This window comes from Phyllobates terribilis, unplaced genomic scaffold (assembly GCF_046119375.1).
Source record: "Phyllobates terribilis strain yellow unplaced genomic scaffold, ASM4611937v1 Scaffold_5__5_contigs__length_657084704, whole genome shotgun sequence".
Classification (NCBI taxonomy): Eukaryota; Metazoa; Chordata; class Amphibia; order Anura; family Dendrobatidae; genus Phyllobates; species Phyllobates terribilis.
Window position 1 is genome coordinate 71,584,647 of NW_027362765.1, and position 25,686 is coordinate 71,610,332.

At 41.9% G+C, this 25,686-nt stretch overlaps 1 protein-coding gene across 1 annotated transcript; it reads left to right on the forward strand.

Moving 5' to 3' along the window:
* Nucleotides 1-5,173: 5,173 nt before the first annotated feature.
* LOC141270738 (uncharacterized) lies at nt 5,174-19,978 on the forward strand. Its single transcript, XM_073680834.1, has 7 exons — nt 5,174-5,239; nt 5,448-5,596; nt 5,726-5,905; nt 5,989-6,112; nt 6,196-6,293; nt 7,593-7,683; nt 16,698-19,978. The coding sequence occupies exons 2-7, from the start codon at nt 5,519-5,521 to the stop codon at nt 17,864-17,866; spliced, it is 1,740 nt and encodes a 579-aa protein (XP_073536935.1). The 5' UTR covers nt 5,174-5,239; nt 5,448-5,518; the 3' UTR covers nt 17,867-19,978.
* The last annotated feature ends 5,708 nt before the right edge of the window (nt 19,979-25,686 follow it).

Below are 25,686 nucleotides of genomic sequence, written 5' to 3' on the forward strand. Positions count from 1 at the left end.
ATATGGGGGAATTCATGATAATATGCATAAAAATAGCAATAAACCCCACTATGTTATGTGCCACAGGTATATTTTACATCACTTATATAACATTCGATTAATGTAGACCAACTAAGCAACCCTGGCTATAAATAGCACGGCACAACCAGTCAAAATATGTGTTTATGACAAAGCAAACCCCCCTAAATAATATAAGTGAATCAAGGAATGAGTAGGAGAGATGGTCTATTGGCAATGGGGGCCCATATTTTAGAGGTATTGGCCAGATTGTTAATGGGAGCGGCCGTCAGATGATGGGAAAAGTAGCCTCCCGCAGGAAATTCTTTGTGTGGTTTTGCCACGTTTTTGACTCATTGACTTGAATTGAGTCAGTCAAATACGCAAATATTTTTATACCTGCATTTTTGCTGCGGATTTGACTGATTCAATTAAAGTCAATGGGTAAAAAACGCTGCATAAATGCACAAAGGATTGATATGCTGCAGATTTAAACAAAATGAAAATCCTGACAGTAAAATTCCTGATCATGTGTACAGCACTTCAGGATTTTCATTGCATTAGCTGGCACATGGATTACCTAGCAGTTTGGCTCATTTCCATGTGGAGAAAACGCTCGAAAAGGCACCAAAAACGCACAGTGTACACATAGCCTTATTGTCTCCTGCTGTCTTAATTTAGTTGATTGACTGTTAACGAGTCAAATTAGTGATAGATCTAAGAAGAAACCTCCTATATATTCAGACAGCTTTAGGGAAGCATTTATATAGGGGGCATTTATGTACATTTTATTCCAAGTGCATTTTTTCAAAGTGCCTGGCAGTTTTACATGACAGTTAGATAGGGCAGGAGACAGGTAAGACATTCAAAGAAACCTACTTCCAAAACATTTGGATTGCAACAATTATTCACCATATGTATTTGTATCATTTATATCCTGTCTGCTGCATTCACTCACATCCACTGTCCTTGAACAAACTCTTTGCACTCCATCCATATCAGCCCCTCTCTCCTCTCCATATGTACAGCACTCATTCTTTTTTCACAATCCTAAACTGCACATATCCATTCACTCCCACCATACAACACAAAAGATGCTTTCACAAATCACTTAACCATCTACTCACTCTCTCTATTCTCCTTCTCCTAGTCGCAGGAGACATTTCTCTCAACCCCGACCCTTATTGTAATAGTAAGTGGAACCCCTCCTCCACTACACTGAGAAACCCTGCGAATCTCTTTAATATTCTTTGCATGCCTTCTGTCTCTTTTAACTGTGCCCTCTGGAATTCATGCTCAGCGTGTAATAAACTCTCCTACAGCCATGACTTTTTCCTTTCAAATTCCCTTAACCTTTTGGCTCTTACTGAAACCTGGATCCATCAGTCGGACAGCAACGCTGCTGCTGCTCTTTCGTTTGGTGGCCTACATTTTTCACATACCCCCAAACCTGACAGCAGACAAGGTGGAGGTGTTGGTCTGCTCCTATTAGCCAAATGTACTTTTCAGGCTATCCCCCAGTACCCTCACTTATCTTCCCTTCTTTTGAGGTCTGCACTGTCAGACTCTACCGACCCTTCTCCCTGCGAGTGGCAGTTGTGTATTGCCATCCGGTCCCTCCCATCAGTTCTTGGATCACTTTGCCACCTGGCTGCCACATTTTCTATCCTGTGACATCCCTACCCTCATCATGGGGAACTGTAACATCCCTATTGGTGATTTCCGCACCCCATCTGCTACTCATCTTTTATCTCTAACCTCCTTCTTTGGCCTTTCACAGCTTACTAACACTCCTACAATTGAAGACAAAAACACCTGATCTTCTACCGGCTGTGCTCAGTGCATGATTTTACTAACCTCTCTCTCCCGCTTTCTGACCACAACCTTCTTTCATTCTCTGGTAAAAACTTTCACCCTGCTCAGGACGATCACCGATCTCAGCGCTGACGATCTGGCCAATTATTTAAAAGAAAAAATTTACCATATCCAATGGGAAATTTTCTCCCAATCCCTTCATACCATGCACTGTCCCCTCTCCCCCACTGCATCTAGCTCACTCTCTGTCTTTGAACCGATCACAGATGAAGAAGTGATCAGGCTCCTTGAATCTTCTCACCCTGTTATTTGCACCAGTGACCCTATTCCCTCACATCTCCTCTAGTCCATTTTCCCAGCTGTCACCACTCATCTAACTAAAATATTTAACCTCTCTCTCTCATCTGGTATCTTTCCCTCCTCATTTAAACATGCCAGCATACATGCTTAAAAAAAACATCCCTCAACCAAATCTGTGCTCCTGACTATAGACCTGTCTTTAATCTTCCCTTCATCTCTAAACTCCTGAAATGCTTAGTCTACTCCCATCTATATCTCTCAGATCACTCTCTTGACCCTCTACAATCCGGTTTCCGCACTTTACACTCTACTGAAACTGCCCTTACTAAAGTCTATAATGATCTACTAACAGCTAAAACTAATGTTCACTACCCCACAAGTCCACATACTTAGCCAGGACTCCCATTTTTATGTAACGTGCCGGGGCGCCACAGATGAGCATTTCGCCCACGGGTACCGCCCCGTGCAACATTACATAAAGAAGGAAGGAGTTGATCATATTTTCATTAGTAACTCAAGTCTGGAATGTTCAGAAAAACAAGTTCAATCCATAGAGGCCACACTAGGTGACTTACAGGACGCAAAGGATCTGGTGCCAGATATCGCAAGAATCTTTAGAGATTTGCTGGTGCCAGATACAAATAAAGGCAACCTGTATCTTGAGTCATGCTGCCCGAACCACTGCAGCACCAATCGGAGCCGAGCTGCGCAATTGCAGCTGTGATGTTTCCTTGAAAACCTAATTTGAAAAGCTGAATGGGGACAGTAGGAAGTGACCTGACCAGTCCATCGTGGCCCCCAGCGAGCTTCTTCCTGCCCCAATCCAGTGGGTTAATAGGTTTCTCCCTATATAGATGCAGGGGAGAAACATAGGGCAGAGGTAGGAGAAGATGGTCTGGAGCCGCTCCAAAGTTGTTGTAATTATGATGGGCCACTTGACTATGTCCCATCGGCGCTCCACACACATCGTACACACACACACAGCTCTGCTACATACACATACACATCATACACACACGGCTCAGCTCTTTACACAGCATACACACAGGGCTCTGCTACATACACATCATACACACACGACTCTGCTACATACACATTATACACACACGGTTCTGCTACATTGGCCACATTAGAGGGAACATACCACTCATTGAGATAATAGAGGGGTGGGGAGGTAGACAGCATGAAGCATCTCAAAAGGAGATGAGGGGCACTGCAGTCAGTGGCACTTTCCTTAATTAGTGTAGTGCCATCCAGTCTGTTGAAAGAGTCCTCCTGGTTTCCATGGCACATCATCAATAGAGCCTGAGAGCAATTCGACTCGTTCTTGCTTCTGGAAAGGTGTGAGCATCCGGGGAGCCCAGCGAGCGGATGCCTTATGCATGTGAAGATGGTCTTGGGTGATTTTTTTCCACAGACCATACACTAATCATGACATTATGGGCTAGGTGGCGAATGGTTATGCAGCAATTTCCCAAAATGGCGACCTCTACTTGCTGGATGGTGTGTTCATCAATAGCAGAGTGGGGTCGCCCTGGAATTGGAGCTGTTTGCATCGAAGTCTGACCACATTTCTATTGCCGATGCCAGTTGTTGACTACATCATATGATGGGGAATCATCACCATAAACCTCTTTCATCTCATGGAACGTCTCCTTTGGAGTGCGGCCTTTCAAGTAAAGGAGCTTGATGACTGCTCTGTATTCCACTGGGTCCATTATCAAACCTTACATCACTTCAGCACCTGGAAAATCAAGACTGTTATCAGTTCTGAGTTACAACTTGGCACGTAACCTATAGAGACTTATATCATTACACATGTGAAGGGTCAGCGTCCTGTGATAAATAGAAGTGGGTCAGGGGAAATCTTTAAAAGGGTTTTCCCACAAACAACAGTTAATTTTAAAAATTGGCTGTGCCTCAGGTTATGTGCCCACGATGCAGAAATGAAGCAGAAAATTTCTGCATCTCCCTGGCAGAAAAAAAGCATGCAGATTGTGCATGCTTTTTTCCTGCAGAATACATGCGGAATACATGCGGATTCACATGCGTTAACGCATGTGTTTCCGCATGCGGACTGACAAGCACTTTCCAGGCGATAGCATCACTTGGAAAGTGCTTGACAACTAGGTCACACTGTATAAATCCATGCAAACAGCATGGATTTATATAGTGTGACTGTAAAAATAAAAAAAATAAAGCTATACTCACCCCCGATGCCGCCGCGTGTGCTGTCGCGCTCGTCCTGGCTACTTCCTGGTTGCCGGGCTCTCGTGAGACAGCCTGTGGTCACATGACCGCGACGTCATCTCAGGTCCTGGAAGGTAAGCGCTGCAGGGGCCGCCGGACAGGTGAATATAAACTTTATTTATTATTTTATTCTTTTTTTTTACAGGTACAATGGTACCCAGGTCTGGATGAGAGTCTCCTCTCCTCCAGAACTGGGTACCATCCGCACATTGAGTCGCATGATATCCGCTTGTACAAATGTACAGACGCGCATTCTATGCGTCTCAATGCAAGTCAATGGCGGCGCTTCCGCAAAATTAATGAACATGCTGCGGATTTATGAGCGCTGCAGAAACGCTGCGTTTTTGATGCGTTTCCGCTGCGGAATTTCCATGAAAAACGCATCGTGTGCACTCAGCCTAACCGTGTACAGAACATACCACATCTCCTGGGCAGGGGAGGAAGAAAAAGACAATACAGACATTACAGCAGGGGATCACAGAGGATTCATTTTATGAGGTAAAATATTTCACTGCCTGTTTTTAAACAATATTTTACCTCACAAAATGAATCCTCTGTGATCCCCGGATGTAATGTCTGTATACTCTTTTCATTCCTCCTCTGCCCAGGAGATGTGGTGTGTACCGTACACGGTTAGGCACAGCCAATTTTTAAAATGAACTTTTGTTCATGGGAAAACCCCTTTAATGAATGCCCCTCGTAAATCCCTCCTGACCCCACACATAAACTTCACCTCAACCATCCTGGACCATGACAACCAGCACAGCAGAGTCCTGCATCTACTTGTGACCCCTGACTCCTCCCCTCCTGTGACATCATCACAGGTCCTGTGCGCACAGAACAGCCATATATCCAGTGTGCTGCTCTGCAGGTGGAGGTATGTGGAGATTCCCCATTACTATTAACCCCCTCAGTGCTGAGCCTGTGATAAATCCCTGTATGTGACTATAATGTGCTTGTGTGTTATACCGGGGGCAGGACGGGGCCATGACTGGATGTAGTGATCATGTGAAGCCGGTAACAGCTCCGGAGATTTCTTACATGGGATCTTTATGATGTTACATCGTCATCTTCTCCCCATTCAGGTCCCTACAATATCGGATCCTCTCAGTGGAGATCTTCTATATAAGAGAATTTTCCTGATTGACCATCAAGGATGGATAGGGACAGGGACAAGATGGCGGAGAGGATATTACACCTCACCCTAGAGATCCTCCTCCGGCTTACTGGAGAGGTGAGAGATTCTGATGACGTCACATTACATCATTCTTATCTATGGGAATAACAGATGGACAGAACTGGAGAGGTGAGGACTCTGGAAATGTCTGTAGTGAGATTTATTAATGTGTCTCTCCATAACCAGGATTACACAGTAGTGAAGAAGACCTCTAGTGAGCGCTGTCAGGCCCCTGTGTCTGAGGGATGGGGAAGACCCCTGAGCCCAATCACGGGGCCTCCACCTCACCCCCTGATACATGAGGACATCAATGACCAGAAGATCCTAGAACTCACCTACAAGATGATTGAGCTGCTGACTGGAGAGGTGACACTGCTGGGAATGCTGGGACATTATACAGTAACGATATGAAGGGATCGGGGGGATGACGGTATCATTGTATGTGTCAGGTTCCTATAAGGTGTCAGGATGTCACCATCTATTTCTCCATGGAGGAGTGGGAGTATTTAGAAGGACACAAAGATCTGTACAAGGACGTCATGATGGAGGTTCCCCAGCCCCTCACATCACCAGGTGATAGACAGGACTAAATACACACGACCTATAATTATCTGTATGTAAAGAATGAATTCAGTCCCTGTATGTGTTTCCTCCAGTTCCATCCAGTAAGAGGACAACACCAGAGAGATGTCCCCATCCTCTTCTTCCACAGGACTGTAAACAAGAAGATCCCAATGTTCCTCAGGATCATCAGGTAGATGGAGAGATGGTGTCATGAGATCTCCCCTATGATGTGTTGAAGGCTGTGAAGGTCTTATGTTCAGTCTTCTTTTATCCACCACTATTTTACACTGAATGAACAATTTATTAGAGACACCGGCTCTTTCCTGATTGGAGCTACTGTATAATTATACCAGTGACCCCGGAGTGCAGCATAAAATGAAATGATCAGATTTCAGTGTGAATCCTGAGTAGAATGTTAAAGTATTGTAGCGTGATCTGAGTGAATTTGAAGAAGGCAAGACCATCAGTCCTAGATTAGTCACGATCAGCATTTCAAATCTGCAAACCTCGTGAGGTTTTCATGTGCAGTGGTGTCAAGAGTGTATGGGGAATGTTGCGATTGAAGAAATATATGTAATGAAATGAGATAACATGTTTGTAAACAACTTGTAGGGGGAAAAAAATTTAGACGCAACTGACGCCCAATCTTGCAAATTGCAGCTTCCATTCAGTTGTTGTTGTTTAAAGAAAAAGGAAAGGAAAAACTTGAACAAAAGACACAAAATTATATCACTGCACATTGAAAAACATTGGGATTTCTGTTGTACCATGCTCAGGACAGGGTCAGAATTGGATGCAAGCAGCCTGAATCAATGTACCCTTCCTGTCAGGAGTCAACATTTTAGGTGATGGAAGTAGAGTAATGATGAGGGGAATGTTTTCTTGGCACATTCTGGCATCTTTGATTCCTTTGGATGGAGTTTTCAACACTAGGACTTTTTTGGCCAACTAAGTTAATCACTTCTTGACTGCTGTTGATCCTATTCTACAATTACAATGCACTATGCCATAATGGTCGTATAGTCATTGATTTTTTTTTTTTGCTTCACCAGTCTTCACAGTGCTCAAATCTTAATCCTATAGAGCTTCTCTAGGTGGAGGTACAATGGGCTTTCAAGAGCATGTCAGGATCTTCATCTGGAATGTGGGACGTGACAAATTGCTGAGGTTTTAAAGGCCAAAGTGCTGCCATATGGGCGTCTGTAATAAAGTGGCCATTCAGTTTATGTTTTATACTTGGTAGAGATGACAGGATAAAGCTGATCATAGACATTACATGTAGTTTGGATCTTCTCCCAATTTTCTGGTTATAGAGACTGTTGGGTAGAATTAGGAGCCGACAGGTTGGATTTATACAGGAGACCTGCAGCTATGTTATAACTAAGGCTGTCATGTCATCTTTGGTCATTGTGGTAATTACGATCTTTTCTTCTAAGTCATTTCATGCGACTTCACCATCTGTCTATGACTCTTAACATATTTATTTCAGGGTGAAGATCTAACCCATATTAATACTACAGAGACATATGTGAGGGGTAATGAGTGGTGTAAAAAGGAAATTCCTACAGGTAACTGCACAGGTGAGTAGTGACCACTAGATGCACAGAAGTTACAGATTCTACTCAGTCAGTCGTTGGTGCAATTAGATCAGTGTTTGGCTAGAAAAGGAAGCATGGAGATTGGCGAGGTACCTAGGAACAGGAGCATCGGGGGATGGATGAGGTGGCATATGCTTTATTATTTTAATACATGCTGGACCATAGTTTTTTCACTCTGAGATAAAATAGTGTTACTCAGGATCTCCTCTCATCCAAAAAAATGTTGCCACAGATTTTAGAATATAAGATAACAAGGGGAGACTGAGAAAATGATTTAGAATTAGTGGACATACAAAATAATTAAGAATCTTTCCAGTGAACTAAATAGTGTAGAGAGAACCGTTTCTCTTCTAGAATCAAAGTTTTTTTGAATATCAAATTCCTGATGATGATCAAAAATAATTGCAGAAGTTGTAAGCTAGATATACTGAGAAGCCAAAGAATTTGAGCAATGAGTTATAACTGGTAACTTTTCTCCTTGTAGAGAGTGACAAGCCAAGGCTGGCATGTCAAAGTGAGATGTATAAGCCATGCATGTTTCTCTGGGAAATAAAATATGCAAATTGTCTCTTCAGAGAGGAAGAGGACTAGAACTCTAGCATCACCTATTGGAAGAAGCAATACTAAAAGTTAATATCAACTCTTCAATAAGCCTTGCAATATGACTTAGGATAAAAGCCAAACCAGAATCTCAATTTGCAGACATGGTGTTGCCCCTCATCAGTGCAAAGTATGACATCTGATTTGGCTAGAAGAGAGGCTCTGGAATGGGGTCTAAGGGGTAACGTTTCTCCTTGAGAACAGTGAGAAGCCAAGCCTGGCATATCATAGTGATGAGACGTATAAGCCATGCATGCTCCTCTGGGCCCAGAGCCTCTCACCTAGCCAAATCAGATTGCATAAGCAATGAGTTATGAAATACATTGGAAATCTTAAAAGAATCAAGACGTTGGAGACAGAAATCAGGATTAATGATTTTATTAAACTTTATATGGGCCTACATACCGAGTTCTAAATTTGTTAATTGTTTAAGGAGTCAACCTTCAAGTTAACAATCACACCTTTATTATATATAAGTTAAAGGAGAGACCCATTTATCGCCTCCTGTCAGCTGCTTTCTTTTGTGTGTTATCAGACTTTCATTTCGCTGTATTTCAAACCAAATTGTATTCACAAAGTCAGGAACAGCACTATTGCTTACAACAATTTGCTACAAATACCAATCGCATACGACATATGTTCTTCGGGTGCTGCTGTAAATGTGGACTCCTCTTCCAACAATCACTTGTCCATTTACTTATCTAAGTAGTCTGACAATGAGCTAAGTGCACCCCACTGCCAGTTCTCACATCCACACAACACTATTCGCTACCACCAGTTTTGATAGGGCAGCAATAAGTCTGCACTGGGTTACACACTAGCACACACGCCACCCAGCTTTCCCAAGCACCTGATACAGTGGGGAAAATAAGTATTTGACACTGCCGATTTTGCAAGTTTTCCCATCTACAAAGAATAGAGAGGTCTGTAATTTTTATTATAAGTACATTTCAATTGTGAAAGACAGAATTTAAAAATATAAAATTAAAAATCATACAATGTGATTTTCTAATAATTAAATAGAATTTTATTGCATGAAATAAGTATTTGATTATCTACCAACCAGCAAGAATTCTAGCTCTCATAGACCTGTTAGTTTTTCTTTAAGAAGCCCTCCTACTCTGCACTCATTACCTATATTAATTGCACCTGTTTGAACTTGCTACCTGTATAAAAGACACCTGTCCACTCATTCAATTAATCACACTCCAACCTCTCCTCCATGGCCAAGACCAAAGCGCTGTCTAAGGACACCAGGGACAAAATTGTAGACCTGAACAAGACTGGGATGGGCTACAGGACAATAGGCAAGCAGCTTGTTGAGAAGTCAACAACTGTTGGCGCAATTATTAGGAAATGGAAGAAACACAAGATGACTGTCAATCTTCCTCGGTCTGGGGCTCCTTGCAAGATTTCGCCTCGTGGGGTAAGTATGATTCTGAGAAAGGTCAGGAATCAGCCGAGAACTACACGGGAGGACCTGGTCAATGACCTGATGAGAGCTGGGACCACAGTCTCAAACATTACCTTTAGTAACACACTACACCGTCATGGATTAAAACCCTGCAGAGCACGCCAGCCCATGTCCAGGCCTGTTTGAAGTTCGCAAATGACCATCTGGATGATCCAGAGGAAGCATGGGAGAAGGTCATGTGATCAAATGAGACCAAAATAAAACTTTTTGGTATCAACTCCACTCCGCTGTGTTTGGAGGAAGAAGGATGAGTACAACCCCAAGAACACCATCCCTACCGTGAAGCATGGTGAGGGAAACATCATACTTTGGAGGTGCTTTTCTGCAGAGGGGACTGGACGACTGCACTGTATTGAAAGGAGGATGGATGGGGTCATGTATTGTGAGATTTTGGTCAACAACCTTCTTCCCTCAGTAAAAGCATGGAAGGTGAGTCATGGCTGGGTCTTCCAGCATGACATTGACCAGAAACACACAGACAGGGCAACTAAGGAGTGGCTCCTAAAGAAGCATTTCAAGGTGTTGGAGTGGTCTAGCTAGTTTCCAGACCTGAACTCAATAGAAAATCTTTGAAAACAGTTGAAACTCAATGTTGCCCAGGGACAGCCCCGAATTCTGAAAGATATGGAGAAGATCTGTATAGAGTCGTGGGCCAAAATCCCTGCAGCCGTGTGTGCAAACTTGATCAAGAACTACAGGAAACATCTGCCCTCTGTAATTGCAAACAAAGATTTCTGTACCAGATATTAAGTTCTGTATTTCTATTGTATCAAATAATTATTTCATGCAATATTATGCAATTGAGTGTAAAAATCATACAATATGATTTTATGTTTTTTATTTTTGTATTCTATCTCTCACAGTTGAAGTGTACCTACATAAAAATTACAGACCTCTCCATTCTTTGTAGGTGGGAAAACTTGCAAAATCGGCATTGTATCAAATACTTATTTTCCTCACTGTAGGTACTCTTTTTGCTCTTTGGCATACACAGGTTAACACAATCAAGCTGTGCTCACTGTCTTCAGGGCTTGTCAGAACATTTAGAGCAGCAAGGAGCAAACTTATTAAATTTTAGATTTAATATACAAAGAGTACAGTGCTCAAAAACGGTTACAAAAGGGGAAATAACAAAAAGACATAAAAGCAAAAACAGTATAAAATGAAAGGGATAAAAAATAGATGATACTTAAGAATTGAATCCATGAGAGCTTCTGGTGGAGAACGCCCCAAGAAATATGGACAAATCTGTAATATTCGTGGCTTCTCCTGATGTCTGACAATGGTATTTGGTATATGAGATGTTGTAAAGCATACATGTCTGGCCCGTGGGCCAAATCTGGCCCACAGGGTGATTACATTTGGCCCGCGACACGAAAACCACCACCCATTTGTGAGCCATTATTCTGTATGGAGGACTTTGTGGGGCCCATTACACTGCATAGAATGCAATGTGGGGCCCATAATACTATAAAGAAGAGTATGTGGGGCCCATTATACTGTACGGAGGACTATGTGGGGCCCATTATTCTGTAGGGAGGACTGTGTGGGGCCCATTTTACTGAATACTGGTTGGCCCTCTACTTTGTCCAAGTTTTTCATTTTGGCCCACTGGGTGTTTCTGTTTGACATCCCTGTTGTAAAGGGTCTACCAGACCCCTCACTCCTCCCTTAGATGAGGTAAGAGGAGGAAAGCTGATTGGATTAGTATCAAAACCAATTTTAGGCCATATTTCTGCTGTCAGTCATCCTTTAAGCATTCTATACATACCACACATGAATATGATGTAATCATAATTCAGGGAGATCTCGCTGTGGGTTGCCAGCTACAAAAACTTTTGTAACTTTTCGCAGAGATGTGAATAATCTCCCAATCATGGCTGTATCCATGGATTGTGGCAAACTCGGATTTTATAGATATGACATGAAAAATATTGTACTTCCATTGCATGTGAGGTGTCTTGATATGGAGCTGTACAGTCTGACTTAAGGCCCCGTCACACTTAGCGACGCTACAGCGATCCCGACAACGATACGACCTGTCAGGGATCGTTCCTGTGTCGCTATGTGATCGCTGGTGAGCTGTCAAACAGGCGGGCTCACCAGCGATCAGAGGAGCAGCGACATCGTGGAAAGAATCTTTCCACGATGTCCTGCTCCTGGTTACCAGCCTGCTGAAGCAGGAGCAGGCTGGTAACCATGATAAACAGCGGGTTACTATGGGGAACACGCGCACTTAGTAACCTGCTGTTTATCATGGTTACCACTCTGCTACGGTGAGCGGTAGCCTCACGCTCACCGTAGCAGAGTGGTAACCATGATAAACAGCGGGTTACTAGGTGCGCGTGTTCCCCATAGTAACCCGCTGTTTATCATGGTTACCAGCCTGATCGCTGGTCACACACAGCGATGTGTGCTGACCAGCGGGAGGGCAAAGACCAAAAAATGGTCCAGGACATTTTGCAGCGATCAGCGACCTCACAGCAGGGGCCTGATCACTGCAAAGTGTCACACATAGCGACATCGCTGGTGAGGTATCTGTTGCGTCACCAAAACCGTAACTCAGCAGCGATCTCGCTATGTGAGACGGGGGCTTTAGGGGCAGGTATCTTCACATTGTATTGATTAGCACCTCTTTATTAATGAGGATGTACACAGTCACCTTTTGACCTTCCAACAACTCTCAGCTACTTATTAATTAATCAGTGTCTGTTCTCGAACAGATGACCTGCTTCAATTACCTGTTCACAGCGGGGGGTGCAGGCAGTGATCCAATGCCCCCAGCCTTTGAATTCTATAACTCATAGCTCCATTTATGACAAACATGACCATAATCAGCAGCATCATGTAAAAAAATTCAAGATGAGGGATATTCAAATTTGATTTCATAATGAATCCGCTTAGAAGATCGTTCTGGTGAAGAAAGATAAGAGCTTTAGACTTGATCTGTCGGACATGATCAGAATGAGCTAGAAGACAACTCAATAAGTGAAGTCTTACATAGTGGCTTGTGAAAGTATTTACCCCCTTAGCATTTTTTTGTGTTTTGCTTCCTCACAATCTGAAATTTCACTTTCTTTTGAGGGTTTGCATCAGTTAATGTATAGAACAAATTATTATTTATTATTATAGTGCCATTTATTCCATGCCGCTTTACATGTGAAAAAGGGGGTATACATAGCAAAAACAATTATAATAATCTTGAACAATACAAGTCAGCGACTGGTACAGGAGTAGAGGGGACCCTACCCGCGAGGGATCACAATCTACAAGAGATGGGTGAGGATGCAGTAGGTGAGGGTAGAGCTGGTCGTGCCACGGTATGGTGGAGCGAGGGTTACTGCAGGTTGTAGGCTTGTCGGAAGAGGTAGGTCTTCAAGTTCCTTTTGAAGGTTTCCACGGTAGGGGAGAGTTTGATATGTTGGGGTAGAGAGTTCTAGAGTAGGGGGAATGCACAAGAGAAATCTTGTATGTGATTGTGGGAAGAGGATAAGAGGGGAGTAGAGAAGGAGATCTTGTGAGGATTGGAGGTTGCGTGCAGGTAAGTACCGGGAAAATAGGTCACAGATGTATGGAGGAGACCGGTTCTGGATGGCTTTGTATGCCAAGGTTAGGGTTTTGAACTGGAGTCTCTGGGCGATGGGGAGCCCGTAAAGAGATTGACAGAGCGGGGGGGGACAGGTGAATGAGTCGGGCAGCAGAGTTTAGGATAGATTGGAGGAGTGCGAGAGTGTTGGAGGGGAGGCCACAAAGCAGGAGATTGCAGTAGTCGACGCGGGAGATGATGAGGGCGTGCACTAGTGTTTTTGCAGATTCTTCATTGAGCACAAAAAGGACAAAATAACTGAAAACTCATAACTATTTACCCCCCCTAAAGTCAGTACCTCCTTTTGTGGCTATTACAACTTGCAAGTCGCTTTGGATAAGTCTCTTATCAGCTTTCCACATCTTGCCACTGGGCTATTTTCCCCATTCTTCAAGGCAAAACTGCTCCAGCTCCTTCAAGTTAGATGGTTTCCTGTGATGAACAGCAATCTTCAATTCTGACCACAGATTCTCAATTGGTGTGAGCTTTCACTAGGCCACGCCAAAACATTTACATGTTTCCCCTTAAACCACTCGAGTGTTGCTTTAGCAGTGTGCTTTGGTTCATTGTCTTGTTGGAATGTGAACCTCCGTCCCAGTCTCAAATCACTAACATCACCATCAATTTTTCCCTCGACTCGGACCATTTTTCTTCTCCCCACAGCATGATGCTGCCACCACTATGTTTCACTGTGGGGACAGTGTTTTTGGTGTGATGCACTGTGTTGGTTTGGCGCCAATCATAACGTTTACCTTGGTAGCCAAAAAGTTAAATTTTGGTCTCATCTGACCACAGCACCTTCCTCCATACATTTGGGGGAGTCTCCAACATGTCTTTTGGTAAACTCAAAATGAGCCTTACAATTTTTGTGTGTAAGTAAAGGTTTTTTTTCTGCCCATTCTTCCATAAAGGCCACCTCTATGGAGTGTACAGCTTATTGTGGTCGTATGGACAGATACTCAAGTCTCTGCTTGGAAACTCTGCAGCTCCTTCAGGGTTACCTTTGGTCTCTGTGCTGCCTCCCTGATGTCTTCCTTGCCTGGGCTGAGAGTTTTGATGGGTGACCCACTCTTGGCATGTTTGTTGTGGTACCATGTTCTTTCCATTTGATGATAATGGATTTGATGGTGCTTTGGGGGATCATCAGAGATTGGGATATTTTTTTATAACCCAACCCTGACTTGTACTTTATTTATTTACTTATTTACTTCTTAACAACTTTGTCCCTAACTTGTTTGGAAATCTCCTTGGTCTTCATGGTGTTGTTTGGTTAGCGGTGCCTCTTGCTTAATGGTGTTGCAGCCTCTGTGGCCTTTCAGAAAAGGTGTGTATTTACTGAAAGACCATGTGGCAGATTGTAGCTGCATGTTTTGCGGCTGTTACACAGCCGCAACACAAGCGGGTATTTCCTAACAAATCTGTTGCGGTTGTCTAACAGCTGCAAAGCATGCCTCCACGGGGACTTGAACATATTATCCGAGCACACCCAAGATACTTGGATAACATCCGAGCATGCTCGGATAACACGTTATCTGAGCATGTTCGCTCATCAGTAGTTGTAATCAGGGCTGTGGAGTCATTAAGCCAAACCTCCGACTCCTCAATTTCCATGACACCAACTCCGACTCCAACTCCACGACTCTGACTCCCTCATACATGGCTCATGTTTAAGTTTAAGTGATACATTTACTGTAGTAAAATGGTAACATTAGGCTTTTAATCATTATTATGACACAATAATCAAACCATTTACATAGAACATAAAATATATTTATGAGCAAAGAGGAAAAACAAACTAAAACATCAAGCAAACAGAGACAACATATACTGGACTAAAGATTTCTGCACAGTTTATTGAAAGTTTAGATATGCTTTAAGAAGTACTTACCTTAATCCTGCTTTCCTGTTCACTCCAGAAGTTCTGAGATGAGTGCAGGCATTCCTTACCTGGGTTTTTTTTTTCCCCTTATCAATAGAGGAGGAGCTTCACTACTTACCATGTACATAAACTGCAGCACAGATTCATCTCAGCTAAAAGTCTAGACCCTTAGATCAGGAATAGGACAGACATTTATAGGACATTTCATAACATTCCCAAATTCTAATGAAAAAATATTCCCCACAAACTGCATTGAACTATTGTACCCAATTTATTATATATTTTAGGAGTCGGAGTTGGTCCATTTTATACCGACTCCACCAAAATGGACACTGACTCCAACTCCAGCTTCACAGCCCTGGTTGTAATGTAACAAAATAGGTAAAAAGCCAAGGAGGTGAATACTTTTGCAAGCCACTGTACATAATGTGATACATCGGAAGGAGTGTGTAACTCCAATCTGTATTGGTTCATCAGCTGGTGGCACAAAACCTTCCGCTATTCAGGAGAAGATCTAGGGATATTTCAAAGTGAAGTCTCTAAAAATACCATTCCGTCTGGAAGTAAAGTCATGATTGGATAATGCATCATCATAATCAACATAGTCTTAATGGTGTCTCATTAGGTCTAGAAGAAATTCACATCAGATTCCAGAATCACTACAGTGGAAATCCACCTTACAGCTGCCACCTGTCTAAAACCTGACAATAAAGCCTGCATATGTTGCTGCTGTCTAACCATTTAAAGGGAATATGTCACCCCCTGGGAGGTTTGAGACCTCTAATATGGGCATACAGGTTATAAAAAAGTAAATCTATACATACCTGTATGGCCCATAGTAGAGGTCTGCTTGCAGTGAAATGGAGTTTTATAAAATCTGTTTTCACATGCTTGGCGTCCCTACCTGCGCACCAGAACACTGCGGAACAGTGCAGAGACAACCGGAAGGAAACTAAGCGCTCCTGATGTGAGCGTCGCATTGCGCATGCGCTGGAAATTAGTTAGACCAGTGCACATCACAGGGCCCTGTGACATGCAGGGGAAGGGGGGGAACATTATAAATAATCAGATTGGCGGGGATTTCTGGGCTAGCTAAAGAGATAGGCGGGGATTTCTTGGCATCCGGGGGATGCCAAGCATGTGAAAACTGATTTTATAAAACTCCATTTCAATGCAAGCAGACCTCTACAATGGGCCATACAGGTATGTATAGATTTACTTTTCTATAACCTGTATGCCCATATTAGAGGTCTCATTATCTCCCAGGGGGTGACAGATTGTTTTAAAGGGAATCTGTAACAGGCATTTAAATGGTTCTAATCAGTGTCTGTTCGATACTTGAATGTCACTATATATTGTATACAAATTTATATATAAATGCTATATAGAATATATGAATTAATGTACTTTCAAGGAATTTTATTGAAAAATAATAACATTGTCTTCATTTTTGTCAGATGACTGTACCAGAAGCTCTGAGAAATTTTCAGATTTTAAAGCAGAAGATCATCATATTACACCAGATACATATGAAGAGCATGCAATTGTCCCAGATATACTTTCAGATCTACACCATAATGGTCTGTCATCTGATACTTTTAAACTGGTTCTAACTACTGATTCCTTGAAAAATGAAAATAACAGAATTTGTTATGAATATCAAAGAACTCACACAAGAAATAAGCTATTTTCATGTTTAAAATGTGGGAAAAGTTTTAAAGCTAAATCAAATCTTGCTAAACACGAGAGAATTCACACAGGTGAGAAGCCATTTTCATGTTCCCAATGTGGGAAATGTTTTACAGAGAAATCGTGTTTTGTTAGACATCAGAGAATTCACAAAGATGAATGGCCATTTTCATGTTCAGAATGTGGGCGATGTTTTAAAGCTAAATCAAATCTTGTTACACATCAAAGAATTCACACAGGGGAGAAGTTATTTTCATGTTTGGAATGTGGGAAACGTTTTACAGCTCAATCAAATCTTGCTAAGCATGAGAGAAGTCACACAGGGGAGAAGCCATTTTCATGTTCCCAATGTAGGAAATGTTTTTCAAACAAATCAAATCTTCTAGCACATTTGAAAATTCACACAGGCGAGAAGCCATTTTCATGTTCCCAATGTGGGAAATGTTTTAAGGAGAAATCATGTTTGGTTAGACATCAGAAAATCCACACAGGAGAGAAGCCATTTTCATGTTCAGAATGTGGGAAATGTTTTATAGAGAAATCACATCTTGTTGAACATCAAAGAATTCACACAGGGGAAAAGGTATTTTCATGTTCTGAATGTGGGAAATGTTTTATTCAGAAAACTAAGTTTGTTACACATCAGAGAATTCACACAGGGGAGAAGTTATTTTCATGTTTGGAATGTGGGAAATTTTTTACAGATAAATCAACTCTGTTTGGACATCAGAGAATTCACACAGGGGAAAAGCCATTCTCATGTTCAGAATGTGGGAAATGTTTTGCACGGAAATCTGCTGTTATTAGACATCAGAGAAGTCACACAGGGGAGAAGCCATTCTCATGTTCAGAATGTGATAAATGTTATTCTACAAAGTCTGCTCTTTCTAAACATCAACCAATTCACACAGGAGAGAAGCAATTTTCATGTTCATAATGTGGGAAATGTTAGTAATAAATTAAAAATTGTTACACATCATAAAATACACGTGGTGAGAATTCATGTTCAGTATGTGGGAAATATTTTTTAATTGGAAGAGAAAATTGTGTTTGATATCTAAAAAAACAATTTACTATTCAGAATGTGGTAAATGTCATGGTGAGAGATCCAAACTTGTTACACATGTGAGAATTCACGCATTGTAAAGACTAATTTAGTGTCCAGCAAGTGGGAAATGATTTAAAAAAAAAAGTAAAATCTTGTTACACATTAGAAAATTCACATGGGGGACAACTAATTTTCATATTCAGAATGTGGAATATGTTCCAGCTATGAATTTAATATTGTTGAGGGAGGTAGCAAATTGTACAAGAAGTAAAAATATCACAGTTAAGCTAATTGTCATACAAGATAAATGTAAAGTGATTTAAATCACTGAATAATGATTTAAAATGGTGTTGAAATATGTGAACCCTCCAAAATTTTCCATATTTTTCCATAAATTTGAGCTAAAACATCAAATTTTCACACAAGTCCTAAAAGTGGATAAAGAGAACCAAATTAATAATTCAAAATATTAGACTTTACCTTTACAAATAAAGAAAGTGATCCAATATCTCATGGCTGTGAGTTGCAGAAATATGTGAACCCTTGCTTTCAGTATTTGCTTTGAGGTCTTTGTGCAGCAATAACTGTACAGAAACATTTTTAGAAATTGTAGGTTAGTTTGGCATGTGTCTGATATACGTGAACGGTGTGTGTGCTGCATGTGTCTGATATGTGAGTGTATGTGTGCTGCATGTGTCTGATATGTGAGCGCTGTGTATGTGTGCATGTGTCTGATACCACTTTGGGGAAAATAAGTATTTGATACAGTGCAAATTTTGCAAGTTTTCCCACCTACAAAGAATGGAGAGGTCTGTAATTTTTATCGTAGGTCCAGTTCAACTGTGAGAGACAGAATCTAAAAATAAACAGAAAATCACATTGTATGATTTTTAAATAATTAAATTGCATTTTAATGCATGAAATAAGTATTTGATCACCTACCAACCAGCAAAAATTCTGTCTCTCACAGACCTCTTAGTTTTTCTTTAACAAGCCCTCCTACTCTGCACTCATTATCTGTATTAATTGCACCTGTTTGAACTCGTTACCTGAATAAAAGACCCCTGTCCATGCACTCAATCAATCACATTCCAACCTCCCCACCATAGCCAAGACCAAAGAGCTATCTAAGGCCACCAGGGACAAAATTGTAGACCTGCACAAGGCTGGGATGGACTACAGGGCAATAAACAAGCAGCTTGGTGAGAAGGCAGCAACTATTGCCACAATTATTAGAAAATGGGAGAAACACAAGATAACTGTCAGTCTTCCTCTGTCTGGGGCTCCATGCAATATCTCTCCTCGTGTGGTAAGGATGATTCTGAGAAAGGTCTGGAATCAGCCCAGAACTACACAGGAGGACCTGGTCAATGACCTGAAGAGAGCTGGGAACACAGTCTCAAACATTACTGTTAGTAACACACTACGCCGTCATGGATTAAAATCCTGTAGGGCACACAAGGTCTCCCTGCTCATGCCAGCACATGTCCAAGCCCGTTTGAAGTTCTCCAATGACCATCTGGAGGCATGGGAGAAGGTTATGTGGTCCGCTGAGACCAAAAGAGACCTTTTTGGTATCAACTCCACTCTCTGTTTGGAGGAAGAAGGGTGAGTTCAACCCCAAGAACGTCCCAACCGTGAAGCATAGTGGGGGAAACCTCATATTTTCGGGGTGCTTTTCTGCAGAGAGGATGGAGTCATGTATCGCAAGATTTTGGCCAGCAACCTCCTTCCCTCAATAAGAGCATTGAAGATGGGTAGTGGCTGGGTCTTCCAGCATAACAATGTCCCAAAACACACAGCCAGGGCAACTAAGGAATGGCTGCGTAAGAAGAATTTCAAGGTCCTGGAGTGGCCTAGCCAGTCTCCAGACCTAAACTCAATAGAAAATCTTTGGAAAGAGCTGAAACTCAATGTTGCCCAGTGACAGCCCCAAAACCTAAAAGATCTATAGAAGATCTGTATGGAGGAGGGGGCCAAAATCCCTGCTGCAGTGTATGCAAACTTGGTCAAGAACTACAGGCAGTGTCTGACCTCTGTAATTGCAAACAAAAGTTTCTGTACCAAATATTAAGTTCTGTTTTTCTATTGTATCAAATACTTATTTCATGCAATAAAATGCTAATTAATTCTGTAAAAATCATACAGTGTGATTTTCTGGATTAATGTGGGGGTTATTACACAATTTGGGGGCTAATGTGGGAGCCATTATACAGTTTGGGGGCTAATGCGAGCCCATCATACTCTGTTGGGGCCATTATACATCCTGGGAGTTAATATGGTTGCCATTATGCAGTTTGGGGCTTACTGTGGGAGCAATCATAAAGTGTGGGGACTACTGTGGATGGCTATCATACTGTAGTTGGGCTCCTCATACATTGTCGGGACATCTGTGGGGGGGGCCCTCATAACGTGTGGGAGCTAATGCGGGGGCCATTATACAGTTTGAGGGCTACTGTGGGGGTTTTCATAAAGTGTGTGGACTACTGTGGAGGCCATTGTATTGTGTGGGGGCGATTATACTGTGTGGGTTCTACTGTGGAGGATATTATGCAGTGTGTGTGGGATACTGTGAGGTCATTATATTGTGTTGTGGGGTATCATACTGTATATTAGCGGAATTGTTGGCCCATCATACTGTGCTTAAGGGAGCTGTAGGGGCATTATACTGTGTATAGGGGAGCTGTGGAACCATCATACTGAATATAGGGGAGCAGTGGGGACATCATACAATGTATAGGGCAGCTGTTGGCCCATTGTACTGTGTATAGAGGAGCTGTGGGCCCACCATACTGTGTATAAGGAAGCTGTGAGGACATTGTTACTGTGTATAGAGGAACTATAGGTCCGTTATACTGTGTATGAAGGAGCTGTACATTGATTGGGAGATTCGGGACATTATTAAATGTTATGTGGGCAATTAGGAAGCATTATTGTTATAGGGGCACTCAGAGGTGCACAGGGGCCATTATTCATTTCTGGGGCAAAATATGGGCACTACGCATTTGCAAGGGGGCAATTTTCCATCTAGAGGGCACAAATGAGGCATTTACTTTGTAAGGAGCACAGTGTTGGGCATTACTATATGGGGTAGTAAGAGGATCACAGTTTTTGTGCCACACAGCAGGTGAAGTGATAGGGACACTTCTTCAAGCAGTGGCTCAGCTTTGCGGTATCGGTATGATGAGGAGTTTATGCAGGTTGGCAACAGTTCGGGACAGTGCTGGAAATGTGAGAAGTCAGATGTGTCTTTGTTGTAATCTCAGTAGATGGGAGAGTGGGGGTGATAGTCCGCATTGACGATGTTTAAGGTCATAATTCAGATAACACCAGTGAAGGGTTCATGCGGTTTATTCTCTATGCGTTTCAAAGTTGGACCAACTTCTTCCTCAGGAGAACCACAGTATTGTATAAAAAAAAAAACAACTAGGGCAGAAAAAAATGATTTAATAATTCAAGAAAAGGGCGCCAAGAGGACTAGAGAACGCCACTGGAGGAACCATGGGAAAAGGCATAGAGCTATGGTTGCCTAAAAAGTCCGAGACATGGTAGATGAATGTGGGCTCCACAGCCATGCACAACAGCACCAAGAAATGAGAAACAGCAGGTGGTGCTGAAGTAGTGATAAAGATCTAATATAGATGTAACCAGAGGAAGAAATATACAATTAACGGCCAATATTAATGTGCACAACAAATACAAAGATGAAGACATTGCTCAGACAAGGAAGCACAATAAATGCTAATAATAATACATGATTATCTAATACAAATATTATATATATTGGATAATAAATGAAAAGCTATAATACATGTAAATAATAAAAAAGGAAAGATGTGAATACCAGTGATGTACATGTACAGAGAAAATGTGAGTAAATAATTAACTAAAAAAAACAACAAAACTGATTGATTTAGAGAAAATTAAACACACATTGCATGTATACAGCTCCGTTCCCTCCATCACCCCACAGCCCCCGAGTAGAGGGATGGGTCTGAGACTAAGGTAACAGGACCCTTAATGCATCCCCCCACCAATGGGTCAGGAATAAAGCTCTGATGACGACCTCACTAGAATTGTTACCTTTTTCATCAAAAAAATACTTTCAGTCAGATATAGAATCATTCATTGTTTGTGGACTGTTTACACAACACCGGTAGTAACTAACAGTTAGTATCATGGATTAAAATCCTGCAGGACACGCAAGGTCCCCCTAGTCACGCCAGAACATGTCCAGGCCCGTTTGAAGTTCGCAAATGACCATCTGGATGATCCAGAGGAGGCATGGGAGAAGGTCATGTGGTCAGATGGGTCCAAAATAAAACTTTTTGGTATCAACTCCACTCACTGTGTTTGGAGAAAGAAGGATGAGTACAACACCAAGAACACCGTACAACAGTAAAGCATGGGGGGGAAACATTATACTTTGGGGGTGTTTTTCTGCAAAGGAGACCGGACGACTGCACCGTACTGAAGGGAGGATGGATGGGGTCATGTATCACCGGATTCTGGCCAGCAACCTCCTGTCAGTAAGAGCATTGAAGATGGGTCGTGGCTGGGTCTTCCAGCATGACAATGACCCGAAACACACAGCCAGGGCAACTAAGGAGTGGCTCCGTAAAAAGCATTTCAAGGTCCTTAAGTGTCCTACCCAGTCTCCAGACCTGAACCCAAAAGAAAATCTTTGGAGAGAGCTGAAATTCAATGTTGCCTAGCAACAGTCCTGAAACCTGAAAGATCTGGAGAAGATCTGTATGGAGGTGTGGGCCAAAATCCCTGCTGCAGCGTGTGCAAGCCTGGTTAAAACAAAAGAAAGTGTCTGACCTCTGTAATTGCAAACAAAGGTTTCTGTACCAAATAGTAAGTTCTGTTTTCTATTGCATCAAATACTTATTTTATAAAATAGAATGCAAATTAATTATGTAAAAATCATACAGTGTGATTTTCTGGATCTTTTTTTAAGATTCTGTTTATCACAGGTGAAGTGTACCTACGATAAAAGTTACAGACCTCTCAATTCTTTGTAGGAGGTAAAAATTGCAAAATCGGCAGTGTATCAAATACTTATTTTCCTCACTGTAGATGAAGGGATACCTATGATGGTTTTTGCGTCCGTCATGCGACAAATGCAGTTTGAAACAAAACTGACAGTGGTTCTGGTGCTGTATTCCTGTAGGTTTAGTGGTTTTGGTGACATATTCCTTTTCAGATAGTGGTTCTGGTGATGTATTACTTTTCGGATAGTGATTCTACTGGCGTATTCATGTTGTGATGGTTGTTCATGTACTACTGATGGCTATGGTGATGTAGTCATCTAGTGATCATGGTTCGGGTGACATAGTCATCACCAGAATTATCATCAGTACATGAATACAAAACCAAAATCATCATCAGTACAGTGGCTTGTGAAAGCATTCACCCCCCTTTTACCTATTTTGTTACACTTTGTAATGTATTTAAATATTTTTGTAATCTGATTTTTGTGTGATGCATCAGCACTAAATAGTCTAAGTTGATGAAGTGAAGTGAGAAAAATATAGGCATAAATTAAATTTATGGGATCAAACAACTAAAAATTGCCATGCGCATATGTATTCACCCCTTTTGCTATGAAGCTCCTAAAAATTTCTTGTGCAAGCAATTACCGTTATAACACTCGAATGGTTTAAGGGGAAACGTGTAAATGTTTTGGAGTGGCCTAGTCAAAGCCCAGACCTTAATCCAATTGAGAATCTGTGGTCAGACTTAAAGATAGATTGCTCTACACCAGAAGACACCTTCTCACTTGAAGGAGCATGGAGCAGTTTTGCCTTGAGGAATGGGCAAAAATCCCAGAGGCAAGATGTGGAAAGCTCATAGACACTTATCCAAAGCGACTTGCAGCTGTAATTGCCACAAAAGGAGGCTCTACAAAGTACTGTCTTTAGGAGGGTGAATAGTTATGCACACTGAAGTTTACAGTTATTTTGTTCTATTTGTTGTTTTCTTCACAACAAAAAGAAAACCAAAATATGAAAAATGGCAAGGAAGGGGTGTGGGGGTGGTGGGGTTTAATACTTTTGCAAGCCACTGTACATAAATAGAAAACCAGAGCGATCAATAGTACATAAATATGGCACTAGAACCATCACCAGTAAAAAAAAAAATATATCACTAGAACAACCATCAGTTCTCCAGTAAACCATAATTACAGAAAAACTGCGAGGATCCAATGGAATGATTTACACGATTGTTAGGCTATGTGCCCACGATGCAGAAATGCTGCATATTTTTTCCGCTTCTCCCTGGCAGGAAAAACGCATGCTGATTTTACATGCGTTTTTCCTGCCAGGTAGAAGCGTTTGTCAAGCGTTTTTGCATGCATTTCAGCATGCGGGTTATCAAACGCTTTTCCAAGCAATTTTAGCATCACTTGGAAAGTGCTAGACAACTTGGTCACACTATATAAATCCATGCAACCGGCATGGATTTATATAGTGTGACCAAGTAATAGTTAATAAAAAAGAATAAAATGGTAAAAAATAAAGATTATACTTACCTTCCAATGGCCCCTGGTATTTTCTCCGCTCCGTCCGGTCTGTTGTATTGGTCGTAGTGGTGTGAAAGGACCTGCGATGACGTCATTGAGTCATGTGACAGGTCACGCGACCGCCGACATCAGCGGTCGCGTGACCTGTCACATGACTAAATGACGTCATGGCAGGTCCTCACACCACCGCGACCCATACAACAGACCGGACGCATCACTGAGGAGGCCGGGGGCCATCAGAAGGTAAGTATAATCTTTATTTTTTATTTTAAATTCTTTTTTTATAAGGTTCTGTGGTACCTGCGTCTGGAGGAGAGTCTCCTCTTCTCCAAACCCCGGTACCATCCGCACATAGAAACGCATATTATCCGTGTGTGCAAATGTGCTGACACGGATAATATGCGATTCAATGCAAATCAAGGGCGGCAATTACGCTGCGTGTCTGCAAAATTAATGGACATGCTGCGTATTTTTCCGCAATGATAATCTGCAGCGGAAATTTCCGCAGCATGTGCACAGCACATGCGGATTATCATTGGCATGTATTACCAAGCGTTTTTTAAGCGTTTTCGCTGCAGAAATTCCGCAGCAAAAACACTTGAAAAACGCATAGTGGGCACGCAGCCTTAAAAGCAAACTTAGCAAGAGGTAAAAACGAAGACCAGTCCTCCTGCCGGGCTGCCACAAAGCACCTTAAAATTTGTTCCAAAGACTGATTTGTTCTCTCCGTCTGACTGTTGGTTTCAGGGTGGTAAACAGAGGGAAATGACAAGTCAATCCCCATTTTACAACAAAAAGCTTTCCAGAATTTAGAGACAAATTGCACTCCCCTATAAGACACAATGTTAAGAAGGACCCCATGTAGCCTTAAAATGTGAGAATTAAACAACCTGGAAAGTGTCTCTGCATTAGGTAATCCTGACAAAGGAACAAAATGAGCTTGTTAGCTCAATCAGTCAACTATCACTCAAATAGCAGTTTTCCCACCAGACAAAGGCAAATCAGTGATGAAATCCATGGACCGATGAGTCCACAGTCTTCCTGGAATTGGCAATGGCGCCAATTCCCAGGCCAGATGGTTATGACTGAGTTTGGGGTGTGCGCAGACTTCACAAGCGGATACAAAATCTTTTATTACATTATGCACGGACAGCCACAAAAAAAAACTGGCGATGGCTTT